General features: G+C 41.4%; 2 protein-coding genes across 3 annotated transcripts in view; one reads left to right on the top strand and one right to left on the bottom strand.

Moving 5' to 3' along the window:
• Nucleotides 1-588: 588 nt before the first annotated feature.
• On the bottom strand, nt 589-14,732 carry LOC115380775 (cyclin-K-like). The gene is made up of 11 exons (XM_030081983.1): nt 14,682-14,732; nt 11,796-12,076; nt 7,562-7,643; nt 7,180-7,311; nt 6,818-6,923; nt 6,465-6,522; nt 5,863-6,032; nt 4,984-5,156; nt 4,836-4,866; nt 4,135-4,200; nt 589-1,897 (listed from the first exon to the last, which is right to left on the bottom strand). Exons 1-11 carry the CDS (start codon nt 14,730-14,732, stop codon nt 1,431-1,433), a joined length of 1,617 nt encoding a protein of 538 aa, XP_029937843.1. The 3' UTR covers nt 589-1,430.
• The window catches only part of setd3 (SET domain containing 3, actin histidine methyltransferase), a 33,416-nt gene continuing 25,189 nt past the window's right edge, over nt 11,921-20,147 (top strand). Inside the window, exons 1-5 of one of the 2 annotated variants that reach the window (XM_030081795.1) lie at nt 11,921-12,054; nt 16,997-17,120; nt 18,143-18,235; nt 18,425-18,573; nt 18,759-18,831. In XM_030081795.1, the coding sequence (XP_029937655.1) occupies nt 17,018-17,120; nt 18,143-18,235; nt 18,425-18,573; nt 18,759-18,831 (418 nt within the window). In that variant the 5' untranslated portion in view covers nt 11,921-12,054; nt 16,997-17,017. Of the gene's footprint in view, nt 12,055-12,599; nt 12,671-16,996; nt 17,121-18,142; nt 18,236-18,424; nt 18,574-18,758; nt 18,832-20,147 lie in introns of those variants that run through there. The other variant, XM_030081794.1, reaches the window with a different exon arrangement.

Raw genomic sequence — 20,147 nt, 5'->3', positions numbered from 1 at the left:
GTAACTGTGTAAGTGTTAACTCTGTTAACACTTACAGTCTAATCAAAATCTACAGTGCATTCAGAAAGTATACGGACCCCCTTCACTTTTTTCACTTTTGTTATGTTGCAGCCTGATGTTACAATCCTTTAAATTCATTTTTTTCTCTCATTAATCTACACTCAGTACCCTATAATGACAAAGTGAAAACAGAATTGTACAAATCTTCGTAAATTTATTAAAAAGAAAAAAACTGAAACATCACATGGGCCGCAGTGATGGTTGTCCTGATGGAACTTTGTCCCATCTCCACACAGGATCTCTGGAGCTCAGTCAGAGTGACCATCAGGTTCATAGTAACCTTTCTTACTAAGGCCCTTCTCCCACTATCGCTCAGTTTGGCCGGGTGACCAGCTCTTGGAAGAGTCCTGGTTGTGCCAAACTTTTTCCATTTGAGAATGATGGAGGCCACTGAGCTCTTGGGAACCTTCAGTGCAGCAGCTCTGATCTGCATTGTCAGCTGTGAGGCCTTCTACAGAGAGATCCGCGCCTTTCCAAATCATGTCCAATCAGTTTAATTTACCACTGGTGGACTCTAATCAAGGTGTAGAAACATCTCAGCAACCATCAAGAGAAACGTGAGGCACCCGAGCTAAATTTCAAGTGTTGCTGCAAAGGGTCTGAATATTTATGTCAATGTGATGTTTCAGTTTTCCCTTGAAAAGATTTCTAAAATTCTGTTTTCACTTTGTCATTATAGGGGACTGAGTGTAGATAAATGAGAGAAAAAATGAATTTAAAAGATTGTAGCATCAGGCTGCAACATAACAAAAGTGAAAAAAGTGAAGGGGGGGTGAATACTCTCTGAATCCCCTGTACATGACTCCTTCATATTTGGGTCTACAAGTACAATTTAATGCCCTGAAGTTGTTCAGAATAAACCTTTTTCACAGCAGCCATTTTGAAATGAAATAACAGGGTTAGGGTTAGGGTTACGAATAACATTAATTAAGGTTCTGTTTCACTGAAGTGTTGAAGAGCCCCTCAGTGAGTCAACATGAACGATAGCAGGTCCCTGGCTCTGTCAGACCTGCATGTAACAGAACCTTAATGACATTAATAACACCTGTGTTTACCTGCTGTTTATGACGCAATAGCTGTTGTGAAAAAGGTCTATGGAAGCTAACACAAAAGTGGCAGACATTTTTCTTTCTTCAATTTCCAGCATTTCTGGTGTTTGTATTTCTACACTTAGTACTAAAATAGTGCTGAGGAAAACATCACGACTTGGATGGATCATCATGTGATGAACAATTTCAAGAGAATTGAGAACATTCCTACTGGAAAATGTAAAACGCTGCCCTTTCTCTGAAAATGTCAAAATGTTCAGTACATCAAACTCAACAGCCATTTTGGTGTTTTAATACAAATCTTATGATTTCTGATGGCCCTCACCTCATCCAGGCACCCCGACTCATACCACTGAGAGGGGGCATCCCAAGCGGCAGTGGAGGAGGCAGCTGGCTCTGCCCTGCCGGTGGGGGTGGTGGTGGGTACGCACCTGGTAAACTGGGTGCTATCCCCATGGCTGACGGTGGTGGTGGTGGAGGGGGCAGAGGGTAGTTATAAGCAGGAAGCGGAGGAGGGTGGTAGGATGTGGCCCCTGGGGGATAGGCGAGGCCATGGTAGCCCAGTGGTGGTGCACAGGCCTGGGGAACGGTCGTGTAACAGGAGCCCTCTGTTGTCATGATGGACTGGAGCTTCTGATAGCCCTCACTGGACAAGAGGGAGCTGGAGGAGGGGAGGTCCAGCGGTAGCGATGGAGGCGGTGGAGGTGGGCAGTGGGGCAAGCATGGAGTGTCTGATGGTTCAGAAGGTAGGTCTGGGGCTGATGGGTACGATGAGGAAGGGTTTTGGTCTGTAGGAGAGCAGAAAGATGCAGCAACGGTCAAAGAAAAAAAAAAGATTTTATAATGTGGTAGAATTTGTCTATTTGGTCCTCACAAGAACAGTACCACACATGTGCAAAGGCATGCCCAAAGTAAAGCCAACTGGAAAGATGTCTCTCAGTCCATAACACAATGCAAGTCTCAAGATATGTAATTTCCATGTCACATAACTTAAACTTTTGTCAATTCTTACTTTCATGCTTTTCAAACAGATATGTGTGTGTGGCTGAAAGAATTTTTTTTGTTTATTGAATTCAGTTATGTATGCACATTTTTGTAATAGCCACTGCGCACTGTCATACCCCATTATGGCCAATTGTCAAGAAAATAATCTGCTTTTGCATGGCAAATGACCAAACTTTCGACAAAAACTTGTCATGTTATGTGAATCCATTCAAAACTTTCATGCCTTTTTATGGTCAGCAATGCCCACTACCACGCTCATGCATGACCACTTAGCATGAAAAGTTAATCAGTTCCTTCTTTCCACAAAGTTTTCTGCAAATCCATTCATACTTTTGGAGATATCCTACTTACAAACAGACAAACAGACAGATTGGTGCACTGTTGGCTGAGGTAATAAAAAAACAGCAGTAACAGAAAAGTAGTGAAGTACTAAACATACTAAAGCTACCACTGGCTTTTATTAGACACAAAGTGCTGTGCACTGGGTTTGTGATGATCAGAAATCAACCTGACAGGAAACTGTTCAGCTGACAGTTTGCATATTTTCTGTAAAGCCTGGTCAAAGCTAGGATTTAATGAGATTTAATATACTTAAATGTACTAAGTAGTCAGATTTCACCAGTGCGGTGAATCATCTGATCTGCTGCTCTTTCACTACACACACACACACACACACACACACACACACACACACACACACACACACACACACACACACACACACACACACACACACACACACACACACACAGGCCTGACTAATACGGGGAGATCAGTGCTTGGCTTGAGGGTGAAGGCCAGCAGTATTGAGGCTTTGGCTCTGCTTAGCAGCAGTGGCCTGACATGTACAATACTGCCTCTCCCATTAGCAGAAGACTATCTGACGAAAATACCTTACAGTCATCTGCCCTCTCAAGCATGTTCTGAGCAGTTTAATTGAACTTTGGTGAGTTCTCTCCTTTAGTTTGTTTAGTTTGGCCAAGTGAGTTCAAACTTGGGTGCCACTTAACAACTGCTCCAATGCAAGGCTAAATTTTGGCAAGGTAAAAACTAGCATGGTTATTTTCAAAGGGGTCCCTTGACCTCTGATCTTACGATATCTGAATGAAAATGGGGTCTATGGGCACCCACGGGTCTGCTCTTTGCAGACATGCCCACCTGATCCCATGCAGTTTGGGCCACAAACCATGCTGGAAAGCTGAGACTGTTGTGGATTCAATGAGCCACATTTGATTCATGTGTGATGATATTAGCCCCCATAAGGAGCCATTTCACCGTAGTGAGACCATTTTTTAAAATTTCACAAGGGCTATATGGTTAAAAATGATTACATTTTGCACCCAATATGTGTAACAAATGGTATCAATCCAAAAATTGTGCAACAACTTATGACACACAGTTAAGCATGGTAGCGGCTATCATACGCTCCTGTCATAATGTTCTACTCCTTATAAATCAGGGTTCCCCAACCCAGTCCTCAAGGACCGCCTGTCCTGCAGGCTTTTGTTTCAGCTCTGTTCTTTCACACCTGATCCATTTAAGGGCTTCATGTTGATTGGTTGAAGCAGATCTACTTGAACAGAGCGTGCAAGAAGATGCATGGGCCTTAATTGAGTCAGGTGTGCAAGAGCAGAGCTGAAACAAAAACCCACAGGACAGGTGGTCCTTGAGGACTGAGTTGGGGAACCCTGCTCTAAATAAACAAAAAAATAAATAGGCACCTAACCAAAACACAATGTTTTTTGCAGATTTATGACTACAATAACTTGACACACAGAGCTGAGCTGCATCTCAAATCAATCTTCAGGGTCCAAGCTTTCAATCTGGCATCTACTGTTGACCTTTTATTTCCACCTGAAGATCTCCTGTTCCCCCACTAAAATGGATCTAAGGAAAGGGGTGGAATGGTAGGGGAGTAATTTACAAAATAAGGATTTGAGCTTTAAATCAGTTTTAAAACACATCTATGGAAGCATTGTCGGGCATTTAAATGGAGATAAATGGGGCAGAAGATACTAACTTGGATGTGTGGAGGCTGGAGGAGGAAGAGGAGGAGGAGGAGGAGGAGGCTCTAGCTGCAGGAGCTCTGGATGAGACAAACACGAGACAGTGAAGAGGCAGATGAGGGCAAACAATACACTTTTGAGAATACATGGATTGATGGGCTAAAACTAAATCAGGAATCCACCTATTTGTTACACCTAGGGATGTACCGATCCGATATTAGCATCGGACCAATATCAACATTTTACCTGGATTGGGTATCTGTAAAAGCCGCCGATCCATAAGATCAATCCTTCCCCTTTAAATCTTTGCAACACGGGCTACATCATGCAGCGAGAGTTGATTGAGTTGAGTTGCAAACACAAGCAACATGGAGCGAACAAAAGGGTCTGCGATACACAAGCATTTCACCCTTAGCACGCCAACTAGCTCGACGGCAGTTTGCAATGTATGTAAAATGAATGTTGCGAGGGGTGGTGGTAGCACTGCCAGATATAATATCACAAATTTAATCAAGCACCTCCAGAAACACCACGCGAAGGAGCACGAGGAATTCCAGCAGCTGAACAGATCAAAGATAGCTGCCGCTGCTGTTGAGGTTTGTAGCTTCTTAAATCAGCAATGATATGGGATAGGTATCGGCATCGGAACTGAGAAAGTTAGATCGGTGCATCCCTAGTTAGGCCTATGCCTTAGCTAAGCAGGGTGTTTGCTTACCAGCGGCCTTGCTATCATCTGTTGGAGATGGCTGAAGAACAAAAGAAAACTAATATTAGAATCAGAAAATACACAACATGCACACACTGAAAACAAGTTGAGATGTAAGCAGAACATCAGTACTACACATCCATCCCTCTCCACTCACCTGGGCTGGTCGAGGTAGTCTCGGGCTGGTCTGGGGGGAGGCTTTCTTGGCTGGTGGAGGAGCAGGGGAAGAGGTGACAGAGGATAAGGTGGTTTTCTCCCCGCTTCCTGACACTCCCTGGGGTATCTGCTGCTTTCCCTGGGAATACAGGTCCAGGATTTGGTGGCAGATATCTTTCAGATTGGGGGAGAGCAGGAGAGAGGAGCAGGTAAGATGAGGTAGAAAGGATAGACACGGTTTCCAAAAAACATTAAGTCTTACAGTACTGAATAGTAAATAGTCACAATCCTGCAACTCTTAATGCTTTGAGCTTTACCAAATTGGTGTTTTACCAAATTCATCAATACTAAATGCACTTGAAACAGCATGTGCAATTATGTGTTTACATCACACCTTCTTTAATTGGATTAAAGAACCAGATTAGTGACGTATTCCACAATGGCAGAATTCAGATCATGGAATGGACTTTCCAATTCAAATCAACACAGCAGGGTGGTAGGAGTGGTGGAGTGTCATTGCCATTGCAAAGAACTGTGGCCACTGCATGAGCTGACTTGTGGCAAAGTTGCTGATGTGTAGAAACAACCAAATGAGCAGAGGAGTCTGGAGTATGGAGAGGCTTCTTGTGCACCATCTTTTTCCTTGTTGCTGGTAACTATTAATTTTCATTACTGTCTTTAGCAAGCAGCCACAGCACAACATATCAGCCAAATGACCACAGCTGGTCGATGACCATTCGACTCCATTCAAGTTCTATGATTCAGATACTTCTTAGCTTACCTTCCAATCATTTTGTGTGAATGTTTAAACTTCCTAGCTCTGAGGTGTATGGTCTTATGAGTCAAACCTCACCCATGTGGCAGGTGATGGTCATCCTACCTTCCAGCACCTCAACAGGCACATCCTGGACAAACTGCTCCCACCAGCGCCGGCATGATTGCTTAGATGTCCAGTTCTGGAGGTCGAACTTACAGAGGCGTCCAGCCAAATACATGACGGCCACAGCAATGATCTCTGGTTCCCACTGCAGAGCCAGCATGGTGCAAAGGCTAAGGGGGACCACAGTTTCAACATCACAGCCACATATCATTATTATTTTTATTCTAACAGTAGCTCCCTGATGCCAATCTGCCAATAAGAGGCACATACTTATATTCAAGAATGTCTAGCAAATTAACCTCAAAGCAAAAAGCCTATTCTTGTGTATTATGTAATGTATCCGTTATTTATCCAGGAGCATCCTACTGAGATACAATTCTCTCTTCTTCCAGTGAGTCCTGGTCAAGATGGAAGCTAAAAGCAGTGTGATCTACACTATTGTGACACTATTGTGTCCCAGACACTAAAACTTCCTAATCCTAAAACAATTGAATTTGTTTGGATTTGAATGGAGAGTTTAAGCATCAAATGAAAGGCTTTTCCACTTTGGAAAACACTGAATTCTTTAACATTTTGAAATAAATAGCTTTAAAACCTCTCACCTGTCATTCACAAAGGTCCAGGCCATCTGAACAAGCTTCTGTACCTTATTCTTGTCCCCTGAAAAACATGTTATTTGTTTTGCAAACAGCAAAATATTTAGTTTGCAGATAGACTTTTCTTGACTTTGAAGAGGGTGTTAAATTTTGTTTACAGTCACAGTTAGGCTTGCATCTATTGTTCTGACAGACAAATTCAGGTAGAACAAATTAACTAATCCTGACACAATAATGTCAAGATAAGCGATTGATAAATAGATTTAGTTTATTATCCCAAACTGGGAAATTATTACTATATTACTGTAGGATTTAAAAAAAAATTATTCAGCAGGAATAGCTAACATGAATAACTGTACCTTTTAGCTGTTTGGCATAGTGCAGCAGGAACTGGTAGGGATGTTCGACTTGCAGGTCAAACTTGATGGTCTGCAGGAGGATGCGCTCCAGCACCATCACCTCCTCCTGTCAGCATGGAGATTGTTCCTTAAGCAAACTGGGGCTTTACAAAAACTTTATTTACACTCTAAATGACCCAAATGCAGAATTCTTTACAAGGTAGTCCCCAAGGTAGTGAGGGGATTACTTAGCTGGCATTTTGTATGAAAAAGGTGGTCCTCAGTCTTTGGGAGCTGCTCCCCTTCTGACAATTAGGACTCAACAAGCATGGCAGTGAGAAGGGCATTGTTGAGCCTATACAGATGCTGGGCTAGGGACAAACCTTTGGATCATCTCCAAACTGGGCAAACTGGATGTCGGTGAGCAGGCTGCGTGCCGTCTTAATGATGTCTTTACACTTCTTGGGAGTTTCCTCCACTTTTCCTGCTAGGAAAAGGCAGCATCCCCCTGTAACCTGCAGGTATATCCAACAGGTTAGGAATTGGATGCACATGAATTTAAATTAAAATGTACAACCAATTCCAACACAAATATACAGCAAATGTAACTGGACAAATGTTTTTTTTGCCTGTTTGGTCAACTGACTGTTTAGAGTTCTGAGGTTTAGATAAATTGTATGCTACATACTATGCTGTATACCATACAATTTGACTAAAACAAATTTCCCATTGAAGGTTTGAGTGACAAATTAACTACATACTTACATATCTAGGGAATTGCTTGAAAGAATGGAACATGTAGAAACGGTGGAAGTAAACGATTCCAGTTGCCAGTGTGTCATAGTGTCTGGCCACATAAGTTAAGGGCACAGACAGCAAGGTTTTTACTTTGTAGATGGTGTTTGCTTACCAAAACAATTTCAGAGTGGATTAGTTGCCTGAAAGAAACAAAAGCTCGCACGATCAATCTGCTTAGTTTGCTACTTAAGCCAGAACTGCTATATATTCCAGTCAATTTCTTACTACAGCTTAATTAAAAAATATGTACAATTAATGTAACTCCTCACTGTCAACTAGCATAGCTAATCCAGTGCCTTAGACTCAGCTAGGTGAGCTGTTGCCTGCATATTCCCAGTCAACTCAATTGTCTTCTGTATGTTCAGGTTTTTATCTCTGTGCATATTAAAAGGTTGTTAGAGCTTAAGATATAGACTGAGGCTGACCACATGAACTAGGTGCAGAGGTGGTGGGGGAACTGTGTAAGTACAAGATTGCAATTATTTTTCTCACAACAATTATTGACTCCCTGATGCCAAAAATCAATCTTTTTTATTTTCATTTTTGTCACTACACTGACATAGCCATGTCACAGAGACAGGAGTGAAAATACAAGCAAGAAAAAAAGCCTGTGTTACCTAGTGCTTAAACGACTTTATTAGATCTACCTGTTCAACTACTTATTGATATAAATATCTAATCAGCCAGTCACATGGCAGAAACTCGGTGCATTAGGCATGTAGACATGGTCAAGATGATCTGCTGAAGTTCAAAGCGAGTATCAGAATGCGGAAGAAAGGCGATTTAACTTGGAACATGGCATGCCAGAAGGGCTGCTCTGAGTATTTCAAAAACTGCTGATCTACTGGGCTTTTCACACACAACCATCTCTGAGGTTTACAGAGAATGGTTCAAACAAGAGAAAATATTCAGTGAGTCGCGGTTCTCTGTGCAAAAATGCCTTGTTGATGCCAGAGGTCACAGGCGAATAGCCAGACTAGTTTGAGCTGATAGAAAAGCAACAGTAACTCATATAACCACTTGCTCCAACCAAATCATGCAGAAGAGCTCTAAATGCACAACATGTGGAACTTTGAGGCAGATGGACTACAGCAGCAGAAGACCACATCAGCTGCCACTCCTGTCAGCAAAGAACAGGAAACTGAGGCTACAGTTTACATGGGTTCACCCAAATTGGACAATGGAAGATTGGAAAAACTTTGCCTGGTCTGATAAGCCCTGATTTCTGCTGTGACATTTAGATGGTAGTGTTACAGGCTACAAAAGCAGGAGCGCTCCTATCATGTGTGAGGCCACGTTACCAGAAGAGCTAAATACATTTTATGCTCACTTTGATCTCCTCAACAGAGAGTCAGCTGTAAAGTCTACTCCGCCTCCAGAGGACCGACCACTGTCAGTATCCACAGTGGATGTGAGGAAAGTCCTGCTGAAAGTGAATATGAGTAAAGCTGCTGGGCCTGATAACATCCCTGGCCGTGTACTTAAAACATGTGCCAACCAGCTAGTAGATGTCATTACTGACATTTTCAACATATCACTGTCACAGGAGAGTGTTCCCACCTGCTTCAAGACAGCCACCATCATCCCTGTGCCTAAAAAGTCTGCAGTGTCTGATCTAAATGACTACCGCCCTGTGGCACTCACCCCCATCCTGATGAAGTGCTTTGAGAAACTGGTTCTCCAGCACATAAAGAACAACATCCCTGCCAGTCTGGACCCTCAGCAGTTTGCATTCAGAACCAACAGATCCACAGAGGATGCCATCTCCACTGCTCTCCACTCAGTCTTCACTCACCTGGAGAAAAGCAGCACCTACATCAGAATGCTGTTTGTTGACTTCAGCTCAGATTTTCAACACAATCTCTCCCATGAAGCTGATTGGAAAACTGAACACTCTGGGCATCAGTACCACTCTCTGCAACTGGATACTGGACTTCCTCACAAACAGACCCCAGTCAGTTCGTATTGGCAGTCTCTCCTCCTCCACTCTAGTGCTCAACACCGGAGCGCCCCAGGGCTGTGTGCTCAGCCCCCTCCTGTTCACGCTGTACACCCACGACTGCAACCCCCGACATGGAGAGAACTCTATTGTGAAGTTCGCGGATGACACCACCATCATTGGCCGGATTTCCAACAATGATGAGTTTTCATATCAGGAGGAAATCAACCATCTTGCAGAATGGTGCACAGACAACAACCTACTGCTCAACGTCAGCAAAACCAAAGAGCTGATAGTTGATTTTAGAAAAAAGGAGGCAAAGACACACAACCCTGTTTACAATGGAGCTGAGGTGGAGCAAGTGAGCAGTTTTAAGTTCCTGGGAATCAGCATAACAGAGAACCTGACATGGACTTCACATATCTCTGTCCTGGCTAAAAAAACGGCTGTATTTCTTAAGGAAACTTAAGAAAGCAAAATTCCCATGCCAAGTTCTTGTCAACTTCTACAAAGGAGCGACTGAAAGCATCCTGACTGGAAACATCACAAACTGGCATGGGATGTGCACGGCCCACGACAGGAAGACTCTGCAACAAGTGATTAAAACTGCCCAAAAAATAATTGGCACCCATCTACCAAGCATCAGTGATATCGGGGAGGTGAGGTGCCTGCGCAGAGCCAAAAGGATCCTAAAAGACAACACCCACCCCAGCCACAGCCTGTTCACCCTGCTGCCATCAGGCAAAAGATACAGAAGTATCCGCTGCTGTACCACCAGACTACAGAGCAGCTTCTTCCCTCAGGCTGTGAGACTACTAAATGCACCATCTGAACTCCTCCATGCTTAATAATTCTATTTTTTACACAATCAATTAATCAATCAAGAGGGAACCACATTTTAATTTCACTATACAACCTGTTGTATAATGACAAATAAACTTCCTTGTATCCCTGTATCCAGAATTTGGCGTAAACTTGGCTGCAGGTGGTGGTGTGATGATGTGGGGGAGATTTTCTTGGCACACTTGGGGCCCCTTAGTACCAACTGAGTATGATTTCAATGTCACAGCTAACCTATTGTTTGTATTTGTATTGTTGCTGACTATGTCCATCCCACAGTGTCCCCATCTTCTGATGGCTACTTCCAGCAAGATAATGCACCATGTCACAAAGCTAAGGGTGGGGGGTTCAAGTCACTAAAGTATCAAGATTCTTTTTCTTTTTTTTAATAACAGAATTGATTTAAAGTAAAAGATATTGGTATCACATGAAACTAAACAACCTAAATAATCTACTGGTTCCAAGCATGTCATGCTAGACTGTGGGCTAAATGCTGCTGCAAATTTAGGCTACATTTTGGCAAGGACAAAACTGGCTTGCCTATTTTCAAAGGACAGGCTTGACCTACATGACCCCTTTGCAGCCATTCCCACCTTATGATAATCCCATGCAATTTTGGGCAAAAGCCATGCAGTTTTTTTTGCATGCAGTAGGGCTGCGTAATATGGACAAAATTTCATACTTCAATATTTATGCCAAATATCTCAATACTAACATGATATAGAATATAACTATGATTATGATTATAACTATAATGATTATAACTGGATGAAGAAAATGCGGTTTCTTCAAAGAATTTTATTGATCAGAACAGACCAATCAGTTTTAGGCTACCCCCAACCCTAAATATGATATCATCCATATTGTTGCCTTTTTTAGATATTAATATCTTGCATGTTGCTATCAATATATTGATATACTAGCATGCAGTACAAATGTGTTCTTTTGGCCTATTGTAAAACGTGTATTTGTGCAAACTGGAGCCTAAACAGTCAAAGTTTCATAAACTGGATTTGACTGGAAAGCTGAGACTCCTGTGGATTCAATGAGCCACATTTGATTCCTGTGTAATGATGTTAGTCCCCACAGCATTGTAGAAAAACCATTTTTTTGAAACTTGACATCAGTACATAAAATGACCCATTGTGACCATTGGGATAATCACAGCCTCATGACACTTTACAGCTAACAAGAGAATTCAAAAATTGCACTAAAGGTCATCTGTTGTTTCATGGGGATGCAAAGTTATCTGTTATCTTTAAAGTGGCATGTGTTTATTTTGCATGAACCACTTTATCTGTAAAGCCCCAGCCGTGTGCACCAGGTTCGGGCTATGGTTGCGTATAGTTGACAGGTTATCTGTCATATAAATTACATTTCTTGCACGTTAAGTTATGTGCCTTGTTTCCTATGGAAGGATACAGTCCCAGCCGCGTGCCCACGTCAAATATAAACCGAGCCCCTTCTCTCCGGTACCGGGCCTCGGTGGCAGGGTCTAGTCCCTCTGCCTGAGACGGGGTGTGGGCTAGGTCTTTCTTGTCCCAGTACCAGCAGGGTTTGGTTGGGTCCAGGCTCGACAGCTCCTTTTTGTTCCAGTGCCAAGAGAGTTTGGTTTGGTCCAGGCTCGCCAGGTCCTTCTTGTCCTCGTACCAGGGGGTTCTGATGTCCAGGCTGGACTTGTGTAAGTTATCGTGTTCAGGAAACTAGCTAATCTCACCTGCTAGCAAATGTTTGTCTACCCGGCTAGCTAACACAGACATAACACTGTGACTTAAAAGCACACGATAGTTGCTCACACAAACCACTGTTAGATTCGGACAAAAGTGGTGGTTAAAACAGCAAAATGTATGCGAGACGTATTTCCACAAATGTACAAAGTTATCTTTTCAGCACCACAAAAAGCTAGCTATCTATTAAATGATTTAGCTGCTTAGCACTAGCGGCTCGTTACAAACAAAGAGCACGGTAACCGCACGCGGGATTGACGTTGTCTGTAAACCAATCCCCGCAGCCCGGCCTCAGCATTTATGGTCATTTTATGCAGTCTAAAGTAAACTTGCAATCACAAGGCCCGGGGGAGGGGCGCTGTATTATTCGCACCAATCGGGAAAACTCTGCGTTTTCAACCAGTAGCTGTCACGTACAATTGCGCGTGTTGCCCAACAGCGAATCAGAATAACGGAAATATATGTTGTTTATGTGGGCGTACGTCCCGGCTACTCCAATCACAACGCGTGGTTAAGTCAAGGTAGGCTTCAGTGCAAGAACGGAGGAACTGCTGCTGTCACTTAGAAAAGGTAACGACTGAATCGGAGAAAAAATGCTTATGGTTTGGTTCCGTGTGGTTCTGACTTTGTTTTTAATACTGTTCATAATGACTGCGTGCACATGTATTGCAGTCAGCTGCATTTAACAGACTCGCCTAGCCAGCCCATCCAGCAGATTAGCCCGCTCTGAAACTCAGGCTGATCCTTTATCACTTGACAGGTTAGCAGCTAACAGCTAGCGACCAGCTAGCTTGGTAACGTTAGGTCAGAGCAGCCAGTAAAGATGAATGGGCTCTGTACCCAGCCCTTGCTCCACTTGCGCCTCTGCTGGGATGGGCGTGATTTTTGTATGTTAGTAAGCTAGCTCCTGGCCTAGTAGGAAGGCTACAAATAACTTGAGTGGGTCCCATGAGGCGCTGGCTAACTGTTGGGGTGGCAGCCTGTAGCTGAGGTAGCAGGATAGCTAGCTAACATGTTGCCATAACGATTAATTTATATAGCTTTTTGCCGTTGAGTGAACACATGCAATACGTGGTAGGAAGTCGTGAGTAGATAGGGGTGGGAAAAAAGCATTCACTTAAGTAATGCCATTCTTTTGTTGACGATTTTTTTTTTAATACTACTGAATCGATTTAAAGATAAAAATAAAAGTATTATTAAAAGTGTTTATATCATGTGAAACTAGACGAGTCAAGGAATGCATTGGATTCAGTGAGCCACGTTTGATTCCCCCATAGTAGCTGTTTCATTGTAGCAAGACCATCACTGTATAGAGCCCAGCTTCATGAAACTTGACAGATACAGACTAGAGGAAAAACAAAAGTTGCAGTAAATTGTAATATCATATTGGCATCCAAGTATTGTGATAGTATTGAATCGGGAGATAAACATATCATTAGTAAGAGAAGCTCTAGAATCCTTGTGCAGGAGTTCAAAGTTACATCTCATTGTGGTCTGGTGTAGAGACGCAACAGTTTATATTGTGTCAATATGGTATTGCCACAGTTCTCTGGTGTGTGATCAGTTTCAAGACCCAAAGGGAGCCCATACTGCATAATTCTGGAGACTTTTAAAGGCAAACCAACCAAATATAACCAAATTATATTGAGGTTTAAGAACCTCAAGATTTTCCAAAAGCAAGGGGCCATTTGCATGTGTGACAGATTTGAAATTGTATCTTTTCGGTAATGTTAAAGTTGTCTCAACTGAACATTGACTTCACAAAACCACATATTCAACAATGTGTGACTGTCGATTTAAATACAAGAATTCACTATGTATTCCTGACTTTTCTGTTGCTGCTTACAGAGTCTAAAAGCAAGCCTGTGAAAATGTAGATGTGATTTCATCATATAGCTAGGTAAACTTCACCTCAGTACTAGAGTTTGCAACAGTTTTCATACCGTGTGGCATATTATGCAGAGAGGATAAGGTTGGGATAAAAGTTACTTCAAGAGACACGGCTGTGGTTTTAGAGCTGTTACCCAATCAAGGTCCTGTTGGATGGTTGAAATACTGTGACATGCTAGCTGCAGAGTTGGATTCAGTGTTTTTTAATGTATTATTCTGTGCAAGAGCCAAGCAGCTAACCTGTGTTAAACTGCATTTGGAGAAAGAATGCCTGAAGCTCACTTCTTTTTGTAAGTGATTGGCTTTGGACTAAAGTGACAACTGCTCCTGAATGTCTCAGAACAGCTGTCTTGTGTGTGTGTGTGTGTGTGTGTGTGTGTGTGTAAGAGAGACAGAGTGGGGTGGAGGTGTTGGATGCAGGTGTTTCTACCAGACAGAAAAAGACCCTAATTACCAAAGATGGCCTTGTCACTTCCTGTGCTTTTGAGAACAGTCTTGATTGTGAAGTGTGTGTGTGTGTGTGTGTGTGTGTGTGTGTGTGTGTGTGTGTGTGTGTGTGCGCACACACGTGTGTTGTGGGGGCAGCTGCAGAAGGAAGAGGAATTCACATTAGTCCTGCTAAGACCAGTAGTAATTTGAATTGGTCCATTTAGACTGGACATTGACACATCTATTTAAAGGCATCATTCACCATGCTTGGTGAAATGTTAATGTCACTGTACTCCTGTGTAGACAGATACATGATATTAAAGGATTATGTATATTTTATCAGAATGATATCACACAGTTCTCTGGTTTGTGATCACCTTTGAGAACCAGAATAAGCTGCAGCGTGTGATTTTTGCATCTTCTAGAAAAAAAGAAGCTGCAATTGCTAAGAGATATATTTTAAGGTAAGGGATGGGACTCACTGGGTAACTGGTGATATGATACTATCACAATATTTTAGCCAGGGTAACAAAGGTGTTACAATACAGGCGATTGTGTGATATTTGATATATTGTAAGATAATTAACTATGATACATCATAATATTTGTAACTGAAGAACGAAACAGATATGACTTATAGGATTCAGGATTCAGATGTGAATATGTGCAAATGAAGTTGAAAAATCAAATATCGATGCTTGGCACAAACATATTGATCATGAGGAAGTATTGCAATATATTGCATTATCGATTTATTGTCCCGCTCCTTCTCAAGTTCCATGCAAAATCATTATATCCAGTAAATCAGTATCGTGCTGATTATTGGAGACCCAAGCTATACAGTTCCAGTGTCAGCTAATTCTCAGGCCAAAATAAGTTTGTGTTTAACAGACATTTTAAAAAAAGCTATATAACAATCTATTTGGTGCTACCCAGCCAGCTTTCTTTAGTACAGGGGTACTTGTCAAAAAACAAAACAAAAACAATAATGGACTAGTCTCTTGATGAGAGGACAGCACCTCCCAGGAATTAAGTGTAACAGTCTTTTCAATTCATGAATGCATTTCTGCATTGATAGTAGGCTTGACACATTTAAAAATTTTGTCTTGGTTAAAAGTTTTAGAATGGGTGAAGCCGAGGCAATATTTTTTTTTTTTTTTTTTTAGAAAAGGGATACAGTTTAGGTTTGAAATGTCTGAAAATTTCAAGGTAATCCAACCAAAATCCTGCTTCTTAGAGGACAGTCTGGTGGCCAGTTTCTGACCGTGTGGTTGACATGCTGTTGAAGCCCTACTTTTTAACAATACTGCAGGACTGAGGCAGACTGATGCCAGAAGACATGGCAAGAAAACACTTGAACGGTGCAGAGACTTAAGTGTGGGTGCTAATTTGAATATCCTGTCTAGCCTGCTTGCTTCAGATAAGGCACATGGCTCCTTTAATGTTTTGTTATTTTGTTTTGAAGAAAAGTAGAATAAGAAAGTAGGTCAGCTGAACGTTTTTTGTATTGGACCACTCAAATGAAATGACCTGTTTGATGAATTGATGTCTTTTGAAAAATGAAATGGATGAAGAGGGAAATAAATCCAATGATTGGGTTTTAGCAGGGCTATTAATGAGGGTGAATTGTGGAAAATTGCTGAAGTATTTCCAACTGCCCACTCTCACATGAAGAGCATTGTGTTAGAATGGGATGCTACAGTATGCTGTCACTGCATCATCTGGGAGGTGTTTTTGTATGCGAGCGGTGACCTTTGATATATCACTGTCCTAGGGCTGGGTACTGATCTTGGGCATCACCACATTGCTTCAATACTTTTGTGTATTGAAAAATGCCATTGTAGCAAAATTTCAATACTTAAGTAAAATCCATCTGTGTTAGTGAGCCAGTAAGCATACACCATGCTTACACCAAGATGTAATAATACTGGTGATTGGCTATTTAACATTACTTGTCGTTGAGGCATACAGGAAAACACTGTTACACCCAGAGATGTTACAAAATTGATTTTAGGACAAAATTTTATAAAATAGCCCATATTTTGAAAAAAGTATTGTTGAGGACCTGGTATGGAAGTCAAGGTATTTGCACTGGTACCACTACCGAAAATTTCTGAACGATACTTATCCCTACACTGTCCACATTATCATAATGTTGTATTTTTACAGTAGAAGGACTTAGATAATTAGAGCAAAGAGCCAACAGAAGAGTCTAAGTTGTTGTAGGTGAAAGGTGTTGTGCCATCAGGTGCTTTTTGTAGCAGCATCTTCCATCCTTGAGAAGTTAAAAATATCAGTAGATGGATGTGCAGGGGGTTGAGAGTGTGGTCTTTGAGTCACTGGTTTTTATCAACACCTGCAGATATGTTATTGTCATTTCCTACTATGGGACAGTAAAAACTTTCAGTAACCTTCAGTAATACAATGTGGAATTTATCAGAATGACAGAATATGCCTGAGAAATAGAATGTTTTTTTAATGTCTACGAGACTTCTGCCAACTCTATCTATCTAATTCACTTTGAAAGAAAAGCAGTGTCTTGTTTGTAATAACTCTAATGATGGTGTATCATCTCAGCCTAGCTGTCCATTCATCGCCATGGGAAAGAAGAGTCGAGTAAAGACTCAGAAGTCGGGCTCAGGAGCCAGTGCTGTGGTTTCTCCCAAGGAGATGATGAACCTTGTCTCTGAACTGCTACAGAGTAGGTTCACTTCCACCTAACCAACGCACACACACACACACACACACACACACACACCTTTTAGATGCCAGAAAAATGTGTAGTAACAGCATGTTAATGGGTTTAGCAATTCATAATGCAGTTTGTATAGTAACCTTTCAAAATGTTTTGAAATGTAACTTGAGTTACCACAGACTTATTCTTTCTCTTGATACATTATTAGTCAGTGCTATTACACCAAAAGTCTAAGCCCCTTATGATGTAATATATGGTAAGTATATTAATGTGAAGTTATTGCATCACTCAAGAAATAATTCAGTCAACAGGTTTTATTGTATTTCTACCTCATTTAAAGGGATATGTTATTATATTATGTGGCTGTCATTTAGTATGTGTGAGGTGTCATTACCACCACTGTTGAGATAGGTTTTCAGTGCAGTCCAAAGTTGACCTAAAATATTGAAAATTTGTCATTATTTGTTTGCCTTGTAGGCTAATTTCTTCAGCAAAAAACCCATTGGTAATTTACATCACAGTTCTTTTATATTACTTAATGACAGCTGTTAAGTTAATCAGAAGTAATGCTGACTTTCTGACTTGATCACATAGATGGATATGGCCAAACTGAATTCATAACTGTGACTGAAAATGTTTTGGACATTAAACTTTTCCAGGGACAAAGTCAGAATGGTAACTCAAATTTGTGATAAGTTTTACGATTTGCAGTAGAACATTGTTGTATTTCAGGAAAGACAAAAAATGACAATCTTTACAGTTTTTTTTTTTCATGTTAACTTTGTACATTAATGACACTCCCAGGTGATGTCACCACTTATTGTGCTGTTTAAAAGGTGACATTACCTAGCACCAAAGATCAGCCAGTAAAAGTAGCATAGCATAGTTTTTTTCAGTAGCATTTTTTTTTTTTTTTTTTTTTACATTAGATGTCAGGCTACACACAATTTTGGCTTTGGTTTTCAGTTGCTGTAACATCCTATACTGAAGTTAAATTGATCTGATGAAGTTGAGGTGTGTTTCCACAGAATGCAGCAGTGCAGCACCCTCTGCTGGGAAAGAATGGGAGGAATATATTCAAATCAGAGCCTTGGTAGAGAAGATCCGCAAGAAACAGAAGGGTAAGAACACACACATACATACATGCACACGCAGTGATCCAGTCATTTGCTCATGCACTGACCTCCTGCCAAAACCTGTTTTCTAAGTGATTAGCAGTAATCCATGCAGGCTAGAAACAAACTAAGATGTTATTTATCTGTACTGTTTACTGTATTTGTTGTGTCGCTGTAATATGTGTGTCTGCTCAGGTATGTCAGTCGTGTTTGAGGGCAGCAGGGAAGACTACTTCTCAGATCTGATGTGCTGGGCTCAGTACAGTGGGGCTTCCTGCGACAGCTTTACAGTGGCCAACTTTGGCAAGGAGGGCTACGGCTTACGTGCCACCAGGGAGATCAAGGTGAGCTTATACACCCGGTTCGATGGAAGGCTGATCACTTTTACTATTCTTCGACTTTTTGTAAGGATTTCAGGGCTTTTACATGCACACTGACTGGTGTTGGCAGATGAACTTTTACAGTGTGCGTTTGTGCGCGCGCGTGTGTGTGTGTGTGTGTGTGTGTGTGTGTGTGTGTGTGTGCGCAGGCAGAGGAACTCTTCCTGTGGATTCCCAGGAAGATGCTCATGACAGTAGAGTCAGCGCAGAACTCTGTACTGGGTAAGGACTTGATAGGAATACTCCAAGTGACAACAGTTAATTTGTGGTGGATCTTCCTATATTGTCACTGGGTTAAGGATCACTGTGAAAGACATAAATGTGTTCAGCAGTTACAGTTCCACATTCTTTTTTTTTTTTTTTAAATCCCAAGACATGTATTTCAAATTCACATGCCCCATTTCATTAAACAGGGCTGTTACAGTAGCAAAAGGTAACTGGGAACAGAAAGAAGAGCAGGAGCTAACTATTAGAACAAATTGAGGTATTTAATATGACACAACACCTCCAATATTTCAGGAACACATTAAGTAGAAAAATGTTTGACTATCAAAGGTATAGTTTTTGGTTTTTGGTTAAGATTGTTAGAAAGGGGAAAGTTCATCTCAATGGCATGAGGCCGACAACATTTGGATTATCCATATAAGAGGTAATGTTTAAACTACACTGTGTAGTGGTAGATCAAGTAATTTCAAATGTGGATTGTGTTTTTAGTAGTTCAATGTCATTTTGTCCTTTTGCCATTTTGTTGGCTGCTGCATTTACCTAGTAGTTGTCGCTTGAAGATAAAAGTGACTTTTTTCACCACTGCTTCATATCATAGTTCAACCCCCCCATGGAGCTTTCCTTCTTTCAGCATGACTGCTCAAGGCCTGCTGAATGCTCTCTCACTGCACCAAGCTGCTGCCTGCCTAATCAGTGGTGTTTTTCACAGTTATGTGATTAAGCGTTAAATGAAATGGTGATGTAGATATGATCAGGCTGAATTACCTTTGCTGAAGGAGCTCGGTTAACAAAGCTTTGTTTGTCTTGAAGGAGACATTGTTGAAGTTCAGTATTTTCCAAGGTGAAGTTGCTTGTCAAACGAGACTTTCAAACTAGCTTTTAAAATAACATGTAAATATGTAAATGATCAAAACAGTTAGGTATATTTCGTTTCATAATTTAACATTTCAGTGAATAGAAATAAATAAGTAAATAGAAACAGATATATGCAGATATAAAACAGTTGAAGATGGAATGTAAGACGAAGAAGAAAACAGACAAGTTAGCATCATGTGCAAAGTGTCTGTCAGGTGTATTAGTTGGTCTGTAGAAGGTCACACACTCGGGCTTGACTAATATAGGATTTTTGGAGGTAACAGCACTATAACAACTGCTGCTGCTACTGCTTCTAATAGTGTTATTACCAGTACTCGAGTTGAGGGGGGATGAGGGTGGATGGCATCCCCCCTGAAATAAAAACGATCAAAATCATCCCCCCTGTAAAACTGCCATCCTCACTTTTCATCAAGTGAAAAAAATTGACCATCCCCCCT

Source organism: Myripristis murdjan, chromosome 22 (assembly GCF_902150065.1).
Source record: "Myripristis murdjan chromosome 22, fMyrMur1.1, whole genome shotgun sequence".
Classification (NCBI taxonomy): domain Eukaryota; kingdom Metazoa; phylum Chordata; class Actinopteri; order Holocentriformes; family Holocentridae; genus Myripristis; species Myripristis murdjan.
Note: the sequence above shows the minus strand (reverse complement) of the source record. Positions and strands in the feature narration are given on the sequence as shown.